At 45.9% G+C, this 25,467-nt stretch overlaps 1 protein-coding gene across 1 annotated transcript in view; it reads right to left on the bottom strand.

Moving 5' to 3' along the window:
• Window positions 1-3,046: 3,046 nt before the first annotated feature.
• Window positions 3,047-25,467, bottom strand: part of CLU (clusterin) — a 37,697-nt gene continuing 15,276 nt past the window's right edge. The window contains exons 5-9 of the mRNA XM_068280117.1: window positions 23,332-23,743; window positions 20,250-20,363; window positions 8,292-8,530; window positions 6,072-6,238; window positions 3,047-3,305 (exon numbers count right to left, since the gene is read on the bottom strand). Of these exons, the coding sequence (XP_068136218.1) occupies window positions 3,293-3,305; window positions 6,072-6,238; window positions 8,292-8,530; window positions 20,250-20,363; window positions 23,332-23,743 (945 nt within the window). The 3' untranslated portion in view covers window positions 3,047-3,292. The remainder of the gene's footprint in view (window positions 3,306-6,071; window positions 6,239-8,291; window positions 8,531-20,249; window positions 20,364-23,331; window positions 23,744-25,467) is intronic.

The raw sequence follows: 25,467 nt of genomic DNA, 5'->3' as shown, positions 1-25,467 counted from the left end.
CCCCGAGGTTGGCAAAAACTATATGAGCTGACGGAAGGGGACCAGAGCAGCAGTGAGTGACTACGAGGGCACAGGATGGCTGCATGGGGCTGGTAGATGCCCCAGATAAGTGAAAATCATTTTTTTTTGCCTGATAACTCCTTTAAAGGAGCCATTGGGTAAGGATATGGTTGAGGTTGGGTATGGGCATCTTTCAAAAGGGTGTGTGTGTGGGGGTTCATTTCAGTACCGGGGAGGTAGGTTGGTTATTGGTGTTGGTTTTTGAATTTGGCATAGCAAATTCACTGTAATAGTCACAATTACCACTGTTCAACACCGAACAAGCTAGTGAAACAAAATGTGCAGTGTTGTGCTAGCTCCAATTTTGTGGTAACAAATGTTATTACTGGTGATTAATGATGGTCATGTCTAAGAGAACTCATGGAGAAGCATATGATCAGTTTGGTCAGGTAATAGATACGCAAGTCTCTAATTTGCTAGTCATGATCATGTGCTAAATCAGGATGTGATCACAGCAAATCAGAGCTTTGCCAATCTATCAGCTGATCAAACAAATCACATGATTCTTCTTAAGTTCTCCTAAACATGACCGTCACTGGAGATACTTGTATTTTACGCATCTAAACATTTTCCTTTAAATGTGTAGTCTGGAGGATTGTATAGGTGAGTATACTGTAGATCTGCATTGATAGGTTACACAATAGAAGTGAAAGTCCAGCTAACCCCAAAACTGAATAAAACAAATTCTAATAGCAACCAAGATGATATGTGAATATAAAACGGCATATAGAAGGAAGATAGTGGACAGAATACCTATTTCATGGGTTAGATGTGCGTAAAACTGCAGTACATCTTCCTTCCTCTCCTTCTGTTTTCAGATGGTGGGCGGGTCACTCAGGTCTGACCATGTGAAAGCAACAAGTAGGGGGACCAAAAGATGCCTGACTACATTTCCCAACATCCCTTGCACTTTAATACAAACTTTGTCTCTACAAAAAGAGATGGAACGTTGTAGTTCACAAATAGGTGTGAGACCCCATCTCTGCTAGCTGGAAATAACAGGCTGCAGAGGTCCTAAGCCTATATGGGCAATTACACAGCGGCTGCAAGCACAGCTGCAGAGGTGTTGTTTTAATTTGAAAAGCGTATTTCCAAATGTAGGCCTAATCATTTTACCATAGCTCCCAACTGTCCCTCTTTAGGAGTGACAGTCCCTCTTTGGGAACCAAATGCCTCTGCCCCTCTTTCTTCCTCATTTGTCCCTCTTTCAGTACTGATGTACAGATCTATGTAAATATATGTATTTTGCTCCCTAAAAATGTTTTCAATTGACTCTAAACTTTATTTCTATCCTTTAAATTGATATATTTCTTATTTTCATATGTTCATATGAAGGAGAATGAAGCAGGATAGAAAGGACCAGTGTGGTTTGAATTATAAAACAATTTTTTCTTATGGAATATTTATGGTATGTGTGACTAGGGGTGTGTCGGGGCATGACTAGGGGTGAACAGGGGTGTGGCTAGGGGTGTGTCAGGGGCGTGACTAGGGGTGTGTCAGGGGCATGACTAGGGGTGTGTCGGGGCATGCCTAGGGGTTAACAGGGGCGTGATTAGGGGTGTTGCAGAGGTGTGGCTTAAGTGTCGCTCTTTCTTACCCCAAAAAGTTGGCAGGTATGATAAACGTCAACATACAGTACCGTATTTTTCCCCGTATAAGACGCTCCGGCATATAAGACGCACCCAGATTTAGAGGGCAAAAATCAGGAAAAAAAGAAAAAACTAAACCTAGGTGTGTCTATGATGCAGGGGCGTTTTAAGGACTTTTTACCTCCCCCTTTCCAGTTACATTACATACTATTACACCACATATGGGGACAGTGTTATGTGCTGTGTCCCCCTGTGCCTGCTGTGTCCCCCTGTGCTGTGTCTCCCTGTGCCTGCTGTGTCCCCCTGTGCCTGCTGTGTCCCCCTGTGCCTGCTGTGTCCCCCTGTTCTGCCTGCTGTGTCCCCCTGTGCTTGCTGTGTCCCCCTGTTCTGCCTGCTGTGTCCCCCTGTTCTGCCTGCAGCCCCCTGTGCCAGTGTCCCCCTGTTGTGGCAGTGTCCCCCTGTTGTGGCAGTGTCCCCTATTGTGCCAGTGTCCCCTGTGGCAGTGTCCCCTATTGTGCCAGTGTCCCCTGTGGCAGTGTCCCCCTGTTGTGGCTGGCAGTGTCCCCCTGTTGTGGCAGTGTCCCCCTGTTGTGGCAGTGTCCCCCTCTTGTGGCAGTGTCTCCCTGTTGTAGCAGTGTCCCCTGTGGTAGCGTCCCCTGTGCCTGTGGCCCCGTTGTCCGTGTGTCCTCCAGTGCCGGTGTCCCCCTGTGCAGTTAGTGTGAGTACACATACATTACCTGCTCCTGCCGCCGCGCTCCTGGCTCCCCGATCCTCTTCTTCCATCTACCGCTGCCCGCTGCTGCCCCCGCCGAACATCGCTGGCCGGTCTTAGCCGCATGGATACGCTATCAGCACACCACGAGCCGGGTCATGCATGCCGCCGAACAACGCTGGCCGGTCCTAATTATCCGCGCAGGGATACGCTATCAGCGTGCGCCGGGTCACACATGCGTATGCGTGACCCCGGCGCACGTGGTGTGCTGATAGTGTATCCCTGCGCGGCTAATTAGGACCGGCCAGCGTTCGGCGGCATGCGTGACCCCGGCACGTGGTGTGCTGATAGCGTATCCCTGCGGCTAATTAAGACCGGCCAGCGATGTTCGGCGGGGGCAGCAGCGGGCAGCAGTAGATGGAAGAAGAGGATCGGGGAGCCAGGATTGGAGCCAGGAGCGCGGCGGCAGGAGCAGGTAATGTATATTGTGCTTCCCTGCGCACCTCTGCATCCCGAAATCCGTACCTTCGCCGCATAAGACGCACCCACTTTTCCCCCAACATTTTGGGGAAGAAAAAGTGCGTCTTATACGGCGAAAAATACGGTAATTACTTTTATAATTTGCCATTGTCAGGCATAGGTTAAGTTAGAAATGAAATAAAAAAAAAAACAATTCTCAGGAACGTTAACATTAAAGGTCCTTTATTATTTTTTGTACATTTTTGGTCCCTACAAAAAAAGCAGCAAACGTTAGTACCAGTAGTAGCGAGACAATAGTAGTAGTCAGAGTAGGAGTGCGCTGGACACAGAGAGGAGCTGCAATGCTTATCTAGGTCCTGTCGGGTTATCTGGAGCGGAGCACTACGATCAGGTTCTACCCGGCTTCAAAATGGATGTGGAGTTCAGGTGCGGAAGAACTCGCTCTGTCCAATCAGGCGGCTTCACTGCAGAGAGAACACAGCAATCAGGTAAATAACTGGAAGTCTAGAACCTAAAGTGAGAGATATATGGAGGCTGCTTGTTTATTTCCTTTTCATCAATGCCAGATGCCTGGCAGCCCTGCTGATCTCTTTGGATGCAGTAGTGTCTGAATCACACACCTTACAACCATGCAGCTAATCCAGTCACACTTCAGTCAGAAACATCTGACCTGCATTTGCTTGTTCAGGAGATATGGTTAAACATATTAGAGGCAGAGGATCAGCAGGGCTGCCAGGTAACTTGCATTGTTTACAAGGACATAAATATATCAGCCTCCACATCACTCTCACTTCAGGTTCCGTTTAAAGTGGACCTGAACTCTTGCACAGGACACAAGGAAAACAGAGACAAATGCACCCTGTATGTATTTAGAGAGTTTAGCCTGCCTATTCTCTCCTCATCCGTGAGTAATCACATCCGTAATTTGATGTCTCAGCTGTGCTAGCTCAGGAATCGCCTCTGCCATGGCAGAGCAGCTAATTTGTAAACACAGGATGTTAACCCTATGTCTGCTTCCATGAAAGCAGGAAGTAGACACACTGCAGATTTGCTGCAGGATTTGTATCAGCTTGGGAGCCAGGGAAAGCTGCATGGAGACCGATATTCTACTACAGTACTGGGTAGGGGTTATTTCCGATAGCAAATATCGTAATTTTTTCTATCACCTAACCAAACCCTCTTCTCACACCAGCGTCCTCTCTACTACCGATGCTGCCTTTTACCGATATTTATCAGTCATTGCTCAAATTACACAGTGGGCACAGCTACAGCCGCACTTAATTTCGCAGTTTATGCAGTGCCTATTTTACCGCAAGCCCCTGGTCAGAAATGGATTATGGTTAAAAGGGGGCCATAGGCAAGTGCTAACTTTGGGCCCTCCCTTGACAGCCACCTGTTTTTTGTTGTTGTTAGATTTAGAGGTGGCTGGAGTCAGCCAGGCCCCTAGACTCTCTCTGAGTCCTAGGCACCTGCCTAAGTTGCCTTGTGGATGAATCGGCTCTGCCATCAGCATCCAAATTACATGCTCTGACCATTTTAAGACCTCCTGCTTTAACTGATGTCTGACACAGCCCAATACTCTACTATGAAGAACAAGCTGTATGTAAGCCTCATAGACATGCTAGACTGAACTCGACTGATGCTCACACAGGACTTAACCACCCTGGTGTTCTATTAAGAGCGCCAGGGTGCATGCGCAGCAGTATTTTTTACAATCTTTCCCCCCCTATCATGTAGCTAGCCTAGCGCTAGCTACATGATGCCCCCCTCCCTGCGCTATCCCCCCCACCCCTTCGATCGCCGCCGGCGCACTCGCCCATAAGGAAATCCCATTCTGAACGGGATTCCCTTTAGGGCTTCCCCCGTCGCCACGGCGACGATCGTGACGTTGTGACGTGCGTTTTGATCCACCCCGCAGCGCTGCCTGGCACTGATTGGCCAGACTGCGCAGGTGTCTCGGCGGGGGGGGGGGGGGGGGGGGGGGGGGCAGCGGTTACGTGGCGGATAGCGGCGCATCGGCGGCGAGCGGAATCAACACGCAGCAAGCAAAGTGCTTGCTACGCATTTGAAAAAAAAATGGTCCATACCGCTAAGAAGGTTAAAGTGGATCCGAGATGAACTTTTACTCATTGCATAATTGTGTTCCTTTCCTATTGTTTATAGGGCATTCCTTAAGCCAAATACTTTTTTGTTTTTGTTTTAATACTCTAATTCCCTATAAACTAAACAAGCCCCGCCCACAGTTTTTCAGAGAGCCTTGGCAGTAGCAACGGCTCATGGGAGCTCAGTCTGGGCAGGAGGAGGGAGAGGTATTACTAGCCAGAGATTTCAGAGGCAGAGGGGAGGAGGAGGGGGGATTAGTCTGAGGCCTGGAACACACCAGAGGAGTTTTCTGAGCGTTTTGAGTTTTTAAATCTGCTGCTAATATTATCCTATGTGTCTGTGCACACTGGAGCAATGAGGTTTTGTAAAAAAACCTATAGCATTACATTGGGAAGAGCTTTTGAAACCTCTAAATGCTCTTCCCAATGTAATGCTATGGTTTTTTTTTACAAAACCTCATTGCTCCAGTGTGCACAGACACATAGGATAACATTAGCAGCAGATTTAAAAACTCAAAACGCTCAGAAAAACTCATTTGGTGTGCACCAGGCCTGAGTGCTGATGGTGCAGATAAGCCTGCCTCTGTGTAATGTTTACAAACAACATGGCTGCTGTCACTGTATCACAGGAAGAAATGACCATATTTTATTAAAGCTATGTGCAGTTAGATTTGCTGTTTAAACTTTACATTTACATATCTAAACTTTACATAAGATATATAGACAAGTTACTTGTTATAGTTAGTTTTTTTTATCTCGGATCCGGATTGGCAATCTTGGCCAAGAATGTAGCATGTGGACAGGTGACACCACCCCCCTCAAGTCTAAAGATCGAACAGGTTCTTTAAAGGCCACCTGAAGTGAAAGGGATATAGAGGCCGTCATATTTATTTCCTTTTAAACAATACTAGCAGTGGGATTGGTGGTCTGGGACAGCGCACCTCCCCCACCTGACTGGAAGATGGCCCACAAACCAACACAGCTTCTTCCTATTGATCGCAGCACGGCTGCAAGTATATATATATATATATATATATATATATATATATATATATATATATATACAGCGGACACAAAGTAACGGAGGACATTAGTGAGTGGTGGATTTGTACTGAAAGAAAAACTTACATAACTTCCTGTCTGAATCTCTTCAGAGCTTCTTCGGCCACCATCTCTCCAAACTTCGGGTCATCGATGCTGACGTATCCGGGCAACGTGAAAGTAAATGGCTCAGAATCAAAGATTTTGGCTGTCACCGTGGTGTCAGATGGAACGCCGCCAGCAGAGGAATAAGCCTGGAAAATATAGGGAAAAATAGGAAAAATGTATTTGTAAAAGACACATTATCAATATATGCAACAATATATTGGATAGGGATAATTGGGTACGTTATATCAGGATTAAGAGGAGTTTTGAGGTGAGAAAGTATATACAGGTATTGCACGTACCTGTCATCCTCATGCCATCCTGGCACAGACCACGTCCTTGGTCCCCCCCCTTCCCCACACGCTGCTCTGTTTAGCTGCAATATGGCCCATACTATTCAGACCCCCATTGGATCGGGACCTGTGAACCGGACACATTTCTATTTGCGCATGCACAGATCACCGCAAATACCTACTGCACATGTGCAGCATTACTGGCTTGACGCGGTGGCCGCTCTCCCGTCAGCCTCCTGAGCATGTTGTGTGCACTCACCACGTGTGAGGCCGTGCATCCTGTGAAAGGGGAGATCTTCTTCTGGTTCACAGGTCCCGACCGGCCTTGTACAGGCCATACTACAGATACATGGATCGTCACTGCGGGGAAACGAGGACGCAGCCAGCGTCAGGGTGGCATGAGGGGGACAGGTATGTACAATACTTGTATATGCATTTTCACCTCGGAACTGTCAGCATACATTGTACTAGGGACATCATTTAAATGTTGTAATAACCGGGGACAAATGTGCAAATAAAACGTTGGTTTTATCTACCATAGCACATTTTATTTTAAAACTAAAATGGCTAAAAACTGAGAAATAATGTTTTTTCCTTATTATTCCCTTTAAAATACATATAAAATAATTCTGGACAAAAAGTACTGCCCAAAGAAAGCCTAATTTGTGGGGAAACAATATACACAGTATAGATCATTTTGGTGTGATAAATAGCAATAAAATTATTGGCAAATGAATGGGAGGAGTGTGATATGTGAAAATTGCTGTGGTTTTTAAGGGGAAATAACCTGTTGCGGGGAAGTGATTAACACTTAAGTATGCCATACACTGGCAGACTTTCTCCCGACATGTCCATTAGATTCCACTCTGATCAACATCTGTGCTAATACTCTACATAGGGCCCCAGGGAGAGCAGCATTAGCCCCCACACAGATATTGCCACACCCCTGCTCTGCGCCTGATTGACCAGCATAAAGTCCTATACGAGCAGTAATGTTGGTTTATTTCTGCTAGAAAATGATCAAAGTTACGGGCGGCTGAGTGGCATGTTTGGGCAACAATGTTTGACAGATTCAATCACAGTGCTGAGTAATGTCCCATAGTGTATGGGCACCTTCACTGTAACCAGGGGCGTAACTAGGCCCCACCGGGCCCCCCTGCAGATTTTCTGAGCGGGCCCCCCCCCGGGGCCCGCTCGCGGCCGTTTTGTGGGTGCTGGAGGGGTGGCAGCATGAGGGGAAAGCCTTGCCCACAGTCGGCGGGGAGAGGGGTAGTTCCCCCCTCTCCCTCACCTCGGGGCTCTCCCCTCTGCGCTCCCCTCCAGCTCGTAAGTGTCTGTGGGGCTGTGGTAGGCAGCGAGCGGCGGGCAGATACATACCTGCTTCCGTGCGTTCCATCGGAGACTTCTCCCTCTAGCGGCTGACGTCACTTCCGGAAGTGACGTCAGCCGCTAGAGGGAGAAGTCTCCGATGGAACGCACGGAAGCAGGTATGTATCTGCCCGCCGCTCGCTGCCCACCACAGCCCCACAGACACTTACGAGCTGGAGGGGAGCGCAGAGGGGAGAGCCCCGAGGTGAGGGAGAGGGGGGAACTACCCCTCTCCCCGCCGACTGTGGGCAAGGCTTTCCCCTCATGCTGCCACCCCTCCAGCACCCACAAAACGGCCCCGAGCGGGCCCGGGGGGGGGGGGGGGGGCCGCGGGCGCAGGGGCTGCAGGGCCTATTCCTACGCCCCTGACTGTAACCACTTATTAACTACTACTCTCCCAAAGCCCTAACCTCAGTCTAAGTTTAAAATGAGACACCAGTCCCTGCATAGTGTTCCCCTGATGCTTGTGCCCAAATGGTGCTGACCAACTGATCGCTTTGCTTTATTTTTGCCGCTATAAGACGTGAACCAAGCTACTCACCGTAGAGACTTGGAAGATTCCTTTCATGTCCTCTTGGGATATGTTGGTCAGGTTGGCCAGTTTGGACACCCAGCTGAACTGGCGGCTGAGGTCCTCCAGGACTCCGGTGGTATTGAGCATCCTGTCCCGGAACCTCTGCAGCAATTCGTCATACTGCTGGGTCAGTTTCTCTGCTAGGCGAACAGAGTCTTCAAACTTCTCCTTCAGCTTTCCTTGAAGAGCATCCATTCCAGAGCAATCTGGTAGGGGACAAAAGTCAAGAATTACCGTATTTTTCAGACTATAAGACGCACCTGACCATAAGACGAACCTAGGTTTAGAGGACAAAAACCAGGGGGAAAAATATATATACTAAACCTGTTGCATCCATGGTGAAAAGGCATCTTGTGGATTATGCCCCCTTTGTACCTCATGCCCTCCTTGTACCTCTTGTGTCTCCCTCTGTCCTCCTATGTCCCCCTTGTGTCCTCCTGCATCCCCCATGTGTCCGCCTCCATCCTCCTTGTGTCCTCCTCTATGTCCCTTTGTGTCCTCCTTTTGTCCCCCTGTGTCCTCCTCTTCATGGGTACAGTACAGGGAGTCCCCACTTTTGGGGGAAGAAAAAGTGAGTCTTATAGTCCAAAAAATACAGTACTATCATTCCTGATGACCCTACGGTAATCACTGAGTGTGTAAAGGACATTTGGGGTTGATTCACAAAGCTTACATGTTTTTCACCTTAAAGTGAAGGCTCACTATACATGCTTGACTAAACTCATCTGAGGCAGGCGATAATGACCACCTCAGCCGATAATTAAGCATGCTTAAAGTAGCCCCCAACCTTCGCAAGTAATACATGCTACTCCGTTATCCCTCCACTCCCCCTCCACATAACAACAGAACACGTTTCTGTACAGGCCGGACCCGCAATGATGCCCAAGGGGATTGGGACTTGTGTTGGGCGAACACCTAGATGTTCAGGTTCGGGCCGAACAGGCCGAACATGGCCGCGATGTTCGGGTGTTCGAGCCGAACTCCGAACATAATGGAAGTCAATGGGGACCCGAACTTTTGTGCTTTGTAAAGCCTCCTTACATGCTACATACCCCAAATTTACAGGGTATGTGCACCTTGGGAGTGGGTACAAGAGGAAAAAAAAATTTAACAAAAAGAGCTTATAGTTTTTGAGAAAATCGATTTTAAAGTTTCAAAGGGAAAACTGTCTTTTAAATGCGGGAAATGTCTGTTTTCTTTGCACAGGTAACATGCTTTTTGTCGGCATGCAGTCATAAATGTAATACATATAAGAGGTTCCAGGAAAAGGGACCGGTAACGCTAACCCAGCAGCAGCACACGTGATGGAACAGGAGGAGGGTGGCGCAGGAGGAGAAGGCCACGCTTTGAGACACAACAACCCAGGCCTTGCATGAGGACAAGAAGCGTGCGGATAGCAATTTGCGTTTTGTCGCCATGCAGTCATAAATTTAATACAGATGAGAGGTTCAATAAACAGGGACCGGAAACGCTAACCCATCACAGATGTTCATTGTTCATGTTACTTGGTTGGGGTCCGGGAGTGTTGCGTAGTCGTTTCGAATCCAGGATTGATTCATTTTAATTTGAGTCAGACGGTCTGCATTTTCTGTGGAGAGGCGGATACGCCGATCTGTGACGATGCCTCCGGCAGCACTAAAACAGCGTTCCGACATAACGCTGGCTGCCGGGCAAGCCAGCACCTCTATTGCGTACATTGCTAGTTTGTGCCAGGTGTCTAGCTTCGATACCCAATAGTTGAAGGGTGCAGATGGATTGTTCAACACAGCTATGCCATCTGACATGTAGTCCTTGACCATCTTCTCCAGGCGATCGGTGTTGGAGGTGGATCTGCACGCTTGCTGTTCTGTGTGCTGCTGCATGGGTGTCAGAAAATTTTCCCACTCCAAGGACACTGCCGATACCATTCCCTTTTGGGCACTAGCTGCGGCTTGTGTTGTTTGCCGCCCTCCTGGTCGTCCTGGGTTTGCGGAAGTCAGTCTGTCGGCGTACAACTGGCTAGAGGAGGGGGAGGATGTCAATCTCCTCTTTAAAGTCTCCACAAGGGCCTGCTGGTATTCTTCCATTTTGACCTGTCGGACTCTTTCTTCAAGCAGTTTTGGAACATTGTGTTTGTACCGTGGATCCAGAAGGGTATAAACCCAGTAATTGGTGTTGTCCAGAATGCGCACAATGCCTGGGTCGCGTTCAATGCAGTCCTAGGCCGAAGAGGTCATAGCCTAGGGTCACAAAAACCTGTTTATTTGGGCTATTTCAATGGTAGTGATGGTGACGTACATAAATCTCAGCCATGGCCGTTAGCAACGTCTGAATTTGACGAAATGTCCCATGCAGGTAGAAGACATATTGTTAGACTTGGATTCCAAAGATGGGGTCCCTACATCTCTGCAAACCAGAGTTACAGGGGTCCAAAATTGGTAAAATCCCCCATAGACTTTCATTGCCTCCCTATTTCACTTTCCAAAATCTCACATCTTTTCAAAGGGCAATGGCTCAGCAGTACCAAATTTTCTAGCATTGTAGGGACCCTTAGGGGGAACATGACTGGTGAGTTTCGGGCCCCTAGACCAAAGAGGTCATAGCCTAGGGTCACAAAAACCTGTTTATTTGGGCTATTTCAATGGTAGTGATGGTGACGTACATAAATCTCAGCTATGGCCGTTAGCAACATCTGAATTTCACGAAATGTCTCATGCAGGTAGAAGACATATTGTTAGACTTGGATTCCAAAGATGGGGTCCCTACATCTCTGCAAACTAGAGTTACAGGGGTCCAAAATTGGTAAAATCCCCCATAGACTTTCATTGCCTCCCTATTTCACTTTCCAAAATCTCACATCTTTTTAAAGGGCAATGGCTCAGCAGTACCAAATTTTCTAGCATTGTAGGGATCCTTAGGGGGGACATGACTGGTGAGTTTCGGGCCCCTAGGCCAAAGAGGTCATAGCCTAGGGTCACAAAAACCTGTTTATTTGGGCTATTTCAATGGTAGTGATGGTGACGTACATAAATCTCAGCTATGGCCGTTAGCAACGTCTGAATTTCACGAAATGTCTCATGCAGGTAGAAGACATATTGTTAGACTTGGATTCCAAAGATGGGGTCCCTACATCTCTGCAAACCAGAGTTACAGGGGTCCAAAATTGGTAAAATCCCCCATAGGCTTTCATTGGGCCTACTATTTACCGTTCCAAAATCTCACACCATTTCAAAGGGCAATGGCTCAGCAGTGGCAAAACTCATCAGTCATGATCCCCCTAAGGGTCCCTACAATGCTAGAAAATTTGGTACTGCTGAGCCATTGCCCTTTGAAAAGATGTGAGATTTTGGAAAGTGAAATAGGGAGGCAATGAAAGTCTATGGGGGATTTTACCAATTTTGGACCCCTGTAACTCTGGTTTGCAGAGATGTAGGGACCCCATCTTTGGAATCCAAGTCTAACAATATGTCTTCTACCTGCATGAGACATTTCGTGAAATTCAGACGTTGCTAACGGCCATAGCTGAGATTTATGTACGTCACCATCACTACCATTGAAATAGCCCAAATAAACAGGTTTTTGTGACCCTAGGCTATGACCTCTTTGGCCTAGGGGCGCGAAACTCACCAGTCATGTTCCCCCTAAGGGTCCCTACAATGCTAGAAAATTTGGTACTGCTGAGCCATTGCCCTTTGAAAAGATGTGAGATTTTGGAAAGTGAAATAGGGAGGCAATGAAAGTCTATGGGGGATTTTACCAATTTTGGACCCCTGTAACTCTGGTTTGCAGAGATGTAGGGACCCCATCTTTGGAATCCAAGTCTAACAATATGTCTTCTACCTGCATGAGACATTTCGTGAAATTCAGACGTTGCTAACGGCCATAGCTGAGATTTATGTACGTCACCATCACTACCATTGAAATAGCCCAAATAAACAGGTTTTTGTGACCCTAGGCTATGACCTCTTTGGCCTAGGGGCCCGAAACTCACCAGTCATGTTCCCCCTAAGGGTCCCTACAATGCTAGAAAATTTGGTACTGCTGAGCCATTGCCCTTTGAAAAGATGTGAGATTTTGGAAAGTGAAATAGGGAGGCAATGAAAGTCTATGGGGGATTTTACCAATTTTGGACCCCTGTAACTCTGGTTTGCAGAGATGTAGGGACCCCATCTTTGGAATCCAAGTCTAACAATATGTCTTCTACCTGCATGAGACATTTCGTGAAATTCAGACGTTGCTAACGGCCATAGCTGAGATTTATGTACGTCACCATCACTACCATTGAAATAGCCCAAATAAACAGGTTTTTGTGACCCTAGGCTATGACCTCTTTGGCCTAGGGGCCCGAAACTCACCAGTCATGTTCCCCCTAAGGGTCCCTACAATGCTAGAAAATTTGGTACTGCTGAGCCATTGCCCTTTGAAAAGATGTGAGATTTTGGAAAGTGAAATAGGGAGGCAATGAAAGTCTATGGGGGATTTTACCAATTTTGGACCCCTGTAACTCTGGTTTGCAGAGATGTAGGGACCCCATCTTTGGAATCCAAGTCTAACAATATGTCTTCTACCTGCATGAGACATTTCGTGAAATTCAGACGTTGCTAACGGCCATAGCTGAGATTTATGTACGTCACCATCACTACCATTGAAATAGCCCAAATAAACAGGTTTTTGTGACCCTAGGCTATGACCTCTTTGGCCTAGGGGCCCGAAACTCACCAGTCATGTTCCCCCTAAGGGTCCCTACAATGCTAGAAAATTTGGTACTGCTGAGCCATTGCCCTTTGAAAAGATGTGAGATTTTGGAAAGTGAAATAGGGAGGCAATGAAAGTCTATGGGGGATTTTACCAATTTTGGACCCCTGTAACTCTGGTTTGCAGAGATGTAGGGACCCCATCTTTGGAATCCAAGTCTAACAATATGTCTTCTACCTGCATGAGACATTTCGTGAAATTCAGACGTTGCTAACGGCCATAGCTGAGATTTATGTACGTCACCATCACTACTATTGAAATAACCCAAATAAACAGGTTTTTGTGACCCTAGGCTATGACCTCTTTGGCCTAGGGGCCCGAAACTCACCAGTCATGTTCCCCCTTAAGGGTCCCTACAATGCTAGAAAATTTGCCACTGCTGATCAATTGCCCTTTGAAAAGATGTGAGATTTTGGAACTGTAAATAGGAGGCCCAATGAAAGCCTATGGGGGATTTTACCAATTTTGGACCCCTGTAACTCTGGTTTGCAGAGATGTAGGGACCCCATCTTTGGAATCCAAGTCTAACAATATGTCTTCTACCTGCATGAGACATTTCGTGAAATTCAGACGTTGCTAACGGCCATGGCTGAGATTTATGTACGTCACCATCACTACAATTGAAATAGCCCAAATAAACAGGTTTTTGTGACCCTAGGCTATGACCTCTTCGGCCTAGGACTGCATTGAACGCGACCCACGCATTGTGCGCATTCTGGACAACACCAATTACTGGGTTTATACCCTTCTGGATCCACGGTACAAACACAATGTTCCAAAACTGCTTGAAGAAAGAGTCCGACAGGTCAAAATGGAAGAATACCAGCAGGCCCTTGTGGAGACTTTAAAGAGGAGATTGACATCCTCCCCCTCCTCTAGCCAGTTGTTCTCTGACAGACTGACTTCCGCAAACCCAGGACGACCAGGAGGGCAGCAAACAACACAAGCCGCAGCTAGTGCCCAAAAGGGAATGGTATCGGCAGTGTCCTTGGAGTGGGAAAATTTTCTGACACCCATGCAGCAGCACACAGAACAGCAAGCGTGCAGATCCACCTCCAACACCGATCGCCTGGAGAAGATGGTCAAGGACTACATGTCAGATGGCATAGCTGTGTTGAACAATCCATCTGCACCCTTCAACTATTGGGTATCGAAGCTAGACACCTGGCACAAACTGGCAATGTACGCAATAGAGGTGCTGGCTTGCCCGGCAGCCAGCGTTATGTCGGAACGCTGTTTCAGTGCTGCCGGAGGCATTGTCACAGATCGGCGTATCCGCCTCTCCACAGAAAATGCAGACCGTCTGACTCAAATTAAAATGAATCAATCCTGGATTGGAAACGACTACGCAACACTCCCGGACCCCAACCAAGTAACATGAACAATGAACATCTGTGATGGGTTAGCGTTTCCGGTCCCTGTATATTGAACCTCTCATCTGTATTACATTTATGACTGCATGGCGACAAAACACAAATTGCTATCCGCACGCTTCTTGTCCTCATGCAAGGCCTGGGTTGTTGTGTCTCAAAGCGTGGCCTTCTCCTCCTGCGCCACCCTCCTCCTGTTCCATCACGTGTGCTGGGTTAGCGTTACCGGTCCCTTCTCCTGGAACCTCTTATATGTATTACATTTATGACTGCATGCCGACAAAAAGCATGTTACCTGTGCAAAGAAAACAGACATTTCCCGCATTTAAAAGACAGTTTTCCCTTTGAAACTTTAAAATCGATTTTCTCAAAAACTATAAGCTCTTTTGCTAATTTTTTTTTCCTCTTGTACCCACTCCCAAGGTGCATATACCCTGTAAATTTGGGGTATGTAGCATATAAGGAGGCTTTACAAAGCACGAAAGTTCGGGTCCCCATTGACTTCCATTATGTTCGGAGTTCGGCTCGAACACCCGAACATCGCGGCCATGTTTGGCCCGAACATCTAGATGTTCGCCCAACACTACACGTGACCCGTTCGGCCAATCACAGCGCTACCGGAACGTTCGGGTAACGTTCGGCCATGCGCTCTTAGTTCGGCCATATGGCCGAACAGTTTGGCCGAACACCATCAGGTGTTCGGCCGAACCCGAACATCACCCGAACAGGGTGATGTTCTGCAGAACCCGAACAGTGGCGAACACTGTTCGCCCAACACTAATTGGGACCTGATCCCGGACAAAGGTGTATATGGACCTTAAAAAGAGCTAATGCATTAGATAAACAAATAAGGAAAGAATCCATGAGCTAAACAGCTAGGAAGAGATAAACCATGAGTTACATCAGTTAAGGAGAGATAAATTATGTGCTAAGTTAGATAAGGGGAGATAAGTCATGAGTTAAGTAATTTCAAGCAAACCTGAAGTGAAATTTAAATCTAAAAAAAAGGATACTCACCTATGGAGAGGGAAGGCTCTGGGTCCTATAGAGTCTTCCCAGTCCTCTCCTCACCCCCGTCACTCCCGTTCAAATCTCCCATCACAGGAGGCTTCGGAAGTCTTCGGGAGTCCGAGTGCTCCTGAGGAGAAGTAGCTCCGTACTATGCGTGCACAATTGCACAAGAGTGTGCTGTGGCACAGAGCAGTCTTCCACCCATCAGTCCAAGACTGTTAACCGGGGCGATGGCGCTGGAACGAGGGAAGCAGGAAAGGAACAGGAAAGGCTCTATAGGATCCAGAGCCTTCCCTCTCTATAGGTATCTGGGTTTTTATTTTTATTATTTCACTTCAGGTTTGCAGTAGAGATAAATTATGAGTTAATAATTAAGGTGAGATGGATCAACAGAAGAGCTTTTTGAATCAGCCCCAACTTAGGGCCAGTGAACACCAAAAACCTCTAGCAGATCCGCAAAACGCTAGAGGTTTTTTAAGCAGATTTTGGCCTGGTGCACACCAAAAACCGCTTTCAGATCCGCAAAACGCTAGCGGTTTTTGAAACGCTTTTTCTTATTTTTATGAAGCGCTTAAGCTAGCGTTTTGCGGTTTTTGGTGTAGTAGATTTCATATATTGTTACAGTAAAGCTGTTACTGAACAGCTTCTGTAACAAAAACGCCTGCAAAACCATTCTGAACTGGCGTTTTTCAGAGCGGTTTGTGTTTTTCCTATACTTAACATTGGAGGCAGAAACGCCTGCGAAATCCAAAAAATGCTGCAGCCCGGGAGTATGCGTTTCTGCAAAACGCCTCCCACTCTGGTGTGAACCACCCCATTGAAATACATTACCCATGCCTTTCCACAGCCGCACGCGGCTGTAAAAACGCGACAAAAATCGCTCGGTGTGCACCAGCCCTTTCAGAGCGATTCTAGGCATGTTTAGAGAGGTTTTCTAAACACGCCTAGCGTTTTTTGGAGTGTTTTTGTGTAGCAGATTTCAAATATTGTTACAGTAAAGCTGTTACTGAACAGCTTCTGTAACAAAACGCCTGGCAAACCGATCTGATCTAGCGTTTTTCAGAGCTGTTTTCCACTTTCCTATACTTTAACATTGAGGCCTCAGAACGCCTCAGAAATCTAAAAAATGCTGCAGCCCCCGAGTTTGCGTTTGTGGAAAAAACAAACTGCACACCATCCCATTCACTTTCATTAGCCAATCGGTTTCCCCTCTGCAAGCGTTTTTAAAAACGCTCCAGAATCGCTCTGGTGTGCACCAGCTTATAGAGCGTAAGAGCAGCCATCTTTGTCTGCCAGGAGTACAAACACTAAAATAAAAGCAAAGAGGATATTTATGGATCAAAGGCGTAACCAGCACAGGCTAAGCTGATATTTATATATCAAGCAATTTACATTTGCTTTTTATGTGCCTTATGTGCCCGAAATCCACTGTATCACTTCAGAGAAGGCCTACATTTGATTGCAGGCAGTACAATGAAGGGTACCTGAAGTAACAGGTAACGTGATGAGATAAACTTGTTTGTGTGAAATCCCAATCTTGCTTAGAACTAGGGTGTGGTAAAGCAGATCTGAACTCTTGAACAGGAGAGAAGAACACAAAGAAATCCACTTTGTGTGTGTTTATAGAGAACAGCCTGTCTAAAGGGGCCCATACACTGGTCGATTTCAGCCATCGATCAGAAATCAATTCTATCAAATCTATCAATCGATTTACATCCAATTTCGATCGATTTGATCTATCTGACAGGATGGAAAATCTGGGTCGATCTGCTGCTGGCAGCAGATCCATGGCTCATAGAGTTGCATTGGATATAATGGTCCAATAATGCATTTAGATCGATTTCCAATAGATTGCCAATAGATTTCATTCTGACATCTATTGGAAATCTGTTCCTAGTGTGTGGCACACATCAGATAGATTCCTGTCAGATTCGACTTGACAGGCATCTGACAGAAATCTATCTGAAGGTCGAATCTGCTGCCAATCTATAAGTGTATGGCCATCTTAATTCTCCCTTCTCAGTAAGTAATCTGCTAGAGTAATTTGAGCTTCCAGCTGTCTGCTGACTTTGCTGAGCTGAAAACGAATATGTAAACACAGGAGGTTAACCTTTCTGTGCTCCCAGCAAACCAGGAAGTAACCACACTGCAACATCTCTGAAGGCGTTCTATAAGCTTTAACAAGGATATGTTTTTTTTAAATGTAAATTATATTATGCTGTTGCTTATCGTTTAGACCAGAGAGGAAGGTATGAGTTCAGGTGCACTTTAAGAATCCAATGCTCAGTTTATCTGCAGTCTGCACAGCAGCAGCCTTCACTAATAACTAATTAGTGCTGACAAAAACTCTGTGTTGCTAAGAAACACATCTGAATGCAGGGAATGATTTAGTATGTATACAGTGACATTTTCCGCAGTGCTTTTACATGAAGTATATTGTCATGTCACTAGCTTTCACTCCGAGGAGTTCACACTCTAAAGGTGGACATACAATTATCGATTTTTCGTGTCAATTTCCAGTGGCTTTAAAATTAATGCAGTTGGTTGCCCGATCAATCGTTCATTAGCTTGATCAATCTGCTTTGAAGAACTAGGTCAATCAGTGGCAGCTCAAGGGCAGCGGTACATCGACGGCCCATAGCATTGCACTGGTTTTTAAATCTATTGAAAATCTGTTCTTAGTGTTTGGCACACATCAGACATTTCTCTGTCTCTTTGATCTCATTGGCATCTGACAGGAATCTATCTGATGGTCGAATCAGGTAGCCATGTATAAAGGTGCTCACAGATTACTCGGCTTAGCGACAGATCGACAATCCGATTTAATAATTATAATTGGATGAAAATTGGCGCTGCCAAGACGATGAAACTAATTTCAGGCCAAAATTTCGGGCATCATCGAAAATCTTAGGCCAACATGCTCGATCGTGTGCACGGCAAAAACAGTGTGCAATGATTGCGAACCACGAACGCAGTGGAAACTCCCAGCGGCTGCCCCCCTCCCCCTATTTTTTAATGCTATAACCTCGGCAACTACGTGGGGGCACAAATGATGTGGAGGTACGAGGACGGCAGCAGCGTGGACAGTATAACTGCACAAGGACCAGGAGGTGGGGAGAGAACATAAAACATTAGAGGGACAGCGGCCGGGGGCTGCGCAGCATCACAAGGCTAATTCCAGCAAGATTTCATCCTGAAATTGATTGAGAATCGGCCTGCGGTTTATGGCAGACAACGTCTTTTCTCCATTCAGATTAGATCAGAGAGAGATCTGTCTCTTGGTTGCCAAAATCACTAGATGTATGGCCAACTTAAAGAGGAACCGTAACCAATGTTTGAACTTCATCCAAATCAGTAGCTGATACCCCCTTTCCCATGAGATATCTTTACCTTTTCACAAACGGATCATCAGGGGGCTCTGTATGGCTGATATTGTGGTGAAACCCCTCCCACAGTGTGATGTCAGGACCAGGGTGCTGACATCACACTGTGGGAGCCTTGTTGCATTGTGGGAAATAAACAGCTGTTTCCAACTGCCAAAAATGCATCATCCCTTTCCACAGACATCACCTGCCAGCAGTAAAGATGTCGCCATGTGATTAAAAAAAAAAACAATGTCAGAATGTAAATCAGGGAGAGGAAAGATTTTACAATGGCCAAACACTGACTTAATCATTTATAAATAATTATTGTAAAAATGAAGCACTTTTTTTCAATGTTATTTTCGCTGCAGTTCCTCTTTAAAGAGAAACTCCGACCAAGAATTGAACTTCATCCCAATCAGTAGCTGATACCCCCTTTTACATGAAAAATCTATTCCTTTTCACAAACAGACCATTAGGGGGCTCTGTATGGCTGATATTGTGGTGAAACCCCTCCCACAAGAAGCTCTGAGTACAGAGGTACTTCTGGCAGTTTCCTGTCTGTGAACCCTGTTACATTGTGGGAAATAGCTGTTTACAGCTGTTTCCAACTGCCAAAACAGCAAGCAGCAGCGACATCACTTGCCAGCAGTGTAAATGTCACCATGTAATAAATGTCATAATATTAATCAGGGATTTAAAATATGTTACAATGGGCAAACACTGACTAAATCATTTATACATAATTATTGTAAAAATGAAGCACTTTTTTTTTATTAGTACATTATTTTCACTGAAGTTCCTCTTTAACTGTATGGCCACTTTTATGCTTAACATAATCAGTCACTGTCTAATGTTCCTGTTGCAGTTTAAAGCTGGCCATACACTTATAGATTTCCATCCAATGTTCCAAAACCATTAATTCCTTGCTAAAAAGAATCAATTCAGAAGGAATTGATTCTTATCATATATAGCACATGGATTTTTGTTTAAAATCTCGAGAAAAAAAAATCGGGATCCACTCTACTGCACAAGCTCAGAACTTGACGGAGAGCTGCTAGTGTGCATGCGCATATGCCGACAAGCGCCGATAAAGAGATCTTCAGGGGGTACCAGCACTGGATACCCTCTCCTGCCAAGGACGGGGAAAGCCTCTTTAGAAGGCTTCCCCTTCCCGGGGTAAGTACCCCCCAGGACACGTTTTTTTTCTTATGGGTACACTTTAACAATGTAAAACTTGCTTGTTGTAGAGAACAATTGAATGTATATTTACGACACTAAATCTAACACTTATTATTTTTTTATTTTATATAATTTTATTTCTATAGCACCAACATCTTCTATAGCGCTGTACATATTACAAAACATATAGTAGGAAGCATAGATGCATAAGACATTCAAAAGTCTGCACAATCAGGACATCCTGCAATACAAACTCTTCCACTTACCAACCGCCAGAATATCCTTGCACTTCTCGCACTTGTCCTTCAGATTTAAGCACCCAGCAGTGTTACGTCTGAGTTCCCGACATACCATTTTGTCATCAGTGGAGTTACCGGTTCCTGGGAATCAAATTGCAAACAGTAATAAGACAGAGAAGAAGGGGTAGACCGATTTTCATGGCATTGACAGTACAGGACATAATAGCAACTACAGAACTAAGTGTCACACCTGGATCCTCCAACATTCCCTCACACTTGGATTCCTTCACTGTTGTCTCAAAGTCTCAATACCATATTCAAGTTATACTTCAGAGCATTGTCCAGAGCAGTGCTCCTCAAGCTTGTCCTCAAGGCCCACCAACAATACATTTTCCAGATAATCTCACATAGGCAAAGGTGGGATAATTAGGGTCTCAGCCAGGGGCCTAACTAGAGGGGAGAAGCCCCTGTGATCACAGGGGGCCAAGAGCTGTGGGGAGCCCCAACTACTAACCTTCCCTTCCCCACATACAGGGGACTATACTTCAGATCAGGTGGTTTTGTGGCCACACTTCTTATGGGTGTGAGGATCATGATGGCCACACTTGTTTTAGTGCTTTTGTGAGATGGTCCTCAAGGCCGTGAAGCGCGCCAAAGGGAGGCAAAGGAAGAGATGTTTCAGTCAGGCCTCATCAATGTTTCAGCAGGGGACCTCACAAATTGTAGTTACACAAATGATCTCAGCAAAGTAGATTAACTACCTTGGTGGTTGTCCACAAATCTTGGACTGTTGGTGTGGGCTGTGAGAAATTCTGGTCCTCTAGACCAGGGGTCCCCAACCTTTTCCAGCCCGGGGACCACTTTCTGACCAAATTTTTCCCCGGGGACCCCTGGGTACCGGGGGAGGGGGCTGGGGTGTGGTGGCATAGCTAGCATAGTTGCCCCAGTATAGGGAGTTTAGTTGCCCAGTATAGTGCCCAGTATCGTTAGTATCGTGCCCAGTATATATAGCTAGTATAGTGCCCAGTATAGCTAGTATAGTGCCCAGTATATAGCTAGTATAGTGCCCAGTATATAGCCAGTATAGTGCCCAGTATAGCTAGTATAGTGCCCAGTATATAGCTAGTATAGTGCCCAGTATAGTGCCCAGTATATAGCTAGTATAGTGCCCAGTATGGCTAGTATAGTGCCCAGTATATAGCTAGTATAGTGCCCAGTATATAGCCAGTATAGTGCCCAGTATGTAGCTAGCATAGTGGCCAGTATATAGCTAGTATAGTGCCCAGTATAGCTAGTATAGTGCCCAGTATATAGCCAGTATAGTGCCCAGTATATAGCTAGTATAGTGCCCAGTATAGCTAGTATAGTGCCCAGTATAGAGCTAGTATAGTGCCCAGTATAGAGCTAGTATAGTGTCAGTATATAGCCAGTATAGCTAGTATAGTGCCCAGGATATAGCCAGTATAGTGCCCAGTATATAGCTAGTATAGTGCCCAGTATAGAGCTAGTATAGTGGCCAGTATATAGCCAGTATATTGCCCAGTATAGCTAGTATAGTGCCCAGGATATAGCCAGTATAGTGCCCAGTATATAGCTAGTATAGTGCCCAGTATATAGCCAGTATAGTGCCCAGTATAGCTAGTATAGTGCCCAGTATAGAGCTAGTATAGCTAGTATAGCGCCAAGTAATACGCCCTAGTATGGGTAGGTAGTGCCCACCCACCACCGGTTACCTTATTGGCTGGAGGCCGCTTGTCCGTATCCGCTCTCCTCTTAGCCGCATCTCCTATTACAGCAGCGCGTCACACGGCTGCTGCAAGGAGGAAGGAAGCAGGGCAGCGGCTTCCTGTAGTGGCGATATGCATCGCCGTTACCATGGGAACCGCTGCCGTTTCCTTCCTCCTTTCAGCAGCCGTGTGACGCAATGCTGTTGAAGCTGCTGCAAAAAGGAGAGCGGCTATGGTGAATATAAGGAAGCGGCCGCCCGCTCATAAGGTAACAGGAGCGGCGGCCGCGGGAGGGGGAGAGGGAGAAAGGCCAGATCCGCCGCGGCCCCCAAGAAAACTGGCCACGGACCACCAGGGGGCCGCGGACCCCAGGTTGGGGACCGCTGCGTCTAGACTATGGGGGGGGGGGGGGACAAAGAACGTAAGAAAAGCGGCACAGGCAAAGGGTTTAATTCACCAAACTTTTCTTAACAAACCATCTATATAAAACATTTTATTCTGCCAAAAAGAAAAGTAGCAGCAACATTGAAACAAGGGAAGCAATAATGAAGCTATGTCCTTCGGAGGAATCATGTTTTAAGTTTTTTTTTTGTATGTGTTTTTTTGTTGTTGTTTTTCTTTTTTGTTGGGGGGGGGGGGGGGGTGGAAAGTAAGAAGAGATAATTCTTGAGATTAGATTTGCAAATCAACCCCTAATGCTGGGTACACGCCATACGTTTCTCCGCTTGATAGATTCGATAGATAATTTCCGACATGTCCGATATTCCTTCTGATTGTTTTTGGGTCGATTTCTCATAGAAGTGAATGGAAAAAGATAAGAGAATCGAGCGAAAAAACGATTGGATGGAAAATCGAGCGGAAAAGCGTATGGTGTGTACCCAGCATAAGGTTGAGGCTGATAACAGAAAACCAGAGACAAGCTACAAGTAGAATTGTACCAGCGGCAGAGAAAATCAAGAGGTTAAAGTAGAATGCATCACTACCAAAATGAGAAATCAGAAAGAACCACTTATGATTAGCTATTGCTTTGAATGTGTTCGGTGTCTATGAAGTCCATAGCATTGTGTCAGAACAGACAATATAATCACAATGCAAAGCAGTGAAATTCCTATGGGGCTTTCCCACTGAATGCGGTGCTGTGGGTTTCCGGAAAAGTAATGCATAGCATGATATGCGGTAACCGGACAACGCGTGAGCTTACAGTGGTGGCAGGGCATACTTACAGTGCACCGTATACTTCACTGTATAGTCACACTGCATGTATTAACGCATGGTGCAATTTTTCTTTAGCATTGCAATTGTACTGCAACACAACTTGTACAGTGCGAAAGGGTCCTTAGTCTATACAATCACTAGTGATCAAAGCACTTGGACAACGTTACCTTCAGACCATGGTCGTCGCTGCATCAGTTGGTGATGTCTTTCCATCATTTTCTGAGCCGCTTCAAAGAGGGAGTCAAAGTGACTGGTGAAAAATGGTTCGAACAGAGGGGACCTCTCTTTACGGATACGGATGGCGGACAGTGGGAATTCTTGCCTCTGGGAGGGAGGTTGCTCCACCTGGGGGAACCTGAATCCGCCATGAAAAGGCCTGCCGAAGAATGGCTTCATCTGGTCAAAGGCCCGAATACTGTCTTGGAAGAGTTCTTGCACGCTGTCCTGTACAACGCTGTAGCCATCTTCCAAGTCCTCCAGTGTCATGTGCTGCTGCTCGTCCTGCTTGTTCAGACTGTCAATCTTCTCTCCATTGACCCAGATAGAGAATGGAGAAGATCGATTCAGGAACTCTTCCAACTGTAGAAGGAAAATTAAACTTTTTGTAATTTCACTAACATTTTGCCAAATTCAGTGGACTTCAATCCAGTAATCTACCAGACTACATGTTGACATCAAGAACAGGAGTAGGAAAATGCAATCCCTATAGTAACGTAAATGGAAAATTACTTGGGATGCTTAATACAAACATAAACATATACATACTGCACAACCCCAACGACAAGAAAAAAATATTATTGTTTTTAGGTTCTTAGTGCTCTAACAGCTCTTAGAAAATAAGAGCATTGATATAATATCTGTTAGCAGTTATACAGTCTAAATCCTGGTACACACCTTCAATTTTGATTGGCCAATTGCTATGTAGTGTGAGGGTCAACAGATTTGGAATACTGTGAACAGATTGTGTATGTAAAATCTCACACTACATGGAGGTAGTAAAATTGGCCAAAAAAATTTGGCTGTGTGTACACTAGAGATGTCCCGAACAGTTTGCCCATGAACGGTTCCAGGCGAACTCTAGGGGGTTCGCGTTCGCCGGCAAAGGCGAACTTTTGAGGAAGTTCGATTCAAACCATAATGCTCCATTGAGCAGAACTTTGACCCTCTACATCACAGTCAGCAGGAACATTCTCACCAATCAGACTACACACACCCCTGGAGTCCCACCCCCTCATATAAAAAGCAAGGTTCTCCTGCCGTTTTACTCACTCATCTGCCTACAGTAATTTGTTAAGGAACAGCTGCTGACAGACTCTGCTAGGGAAAGCTTAGTTAGGCTCTTGTAGCCTTGTTCCTAGCTGATTGTTATTCCTTATATTACTCCCTCCCTCCTCCCGGAGGGAGTAGGGTCTCATCTTCCAGGAAATTGTAGTATTTCAAAAGCCAGCTTACATACTGTGGCTGGGAATTGAACCCATGCCTCAGTGTGTGGTAGGTAACTCACTTAACCACTATACCACCAACAACACTACATGCTGAAGCCAGCCTAGCATGTACCATTATGATCAATCCAAGAGAAAAATTAGCTTGCTTCCCAGCCAATGTGAGTTGGCTTTTGACATGCTACAAATCCTTAAGCAAGCTAATTTTCTCTTGGATTGATCATAATGGTACATGCTAGGCTGGCTTCAGCATGTAGTGTTGGTGGTGGTATAGTGGCTAAGTCAGTTACCTACCACACACTGAGACCTGGGTTCAATTCCCAGCCCAGCCTGGGTTCAATTCCCAGCCACGGTATGTAAGCTGGCTTTTGAAATACTACAAGAGAGAGAGATTCCTGATGTCATAAAGCAGTGTAGGCCTGCAATTGAACATTCAATGAGATTTCTGACCTTAAAACACTGCTTTGTATTAAATGCAGATTTTTTTATGGGACTTTTGATGTGTATTTCACTCAACCATGTCTTCCTCCAGGTATTAGACCCCTTAAAACATCTTTTCTATCATTTTTCCAGTCAGCAGAAATTTTTCAAAATTTTTAAGTTCGCCTCCCTATTGAAGTCTATTGCGGTTCGCGAAAGTTTGCGCGAACCGAACCTTCCGCGAAAGTTCGGGAACGGTGTTTGCGAACCGAAAATCAGAGGTTCGCGACATCTCTAGAGTACACACCTTAACTTTCCTTGAGAAAGGGATATGTGCTAAAATATATACCATCTTCTCAGTTGGATAACAATGCTCATGGATTCATTGCCTTTTGTCTCTGTATATAATTGCTGGAAGAGAGGATAAGTAGGACTGCCTGG

The sequence above is a fragment of the Hyperolius riggenbachi genome, chromosome 4 (genome assembly GCF_040937935.1).
Source record: "Hyperolius riggenbachi isolate aHypRig1 chromosome 4, aHypRig1.pri, whole genome shotgun sequence".
NCBI lineage: Eukaryota > Metazoa > Chordata > Amphibia > Anura > Hyperoliidae > Hyperolius > Hyperolius riggenbachi.
Note: the sequence above shows the minus strand (reverse complement) of the source record. Positions and strands in the feature narration are given on the sequence as shown.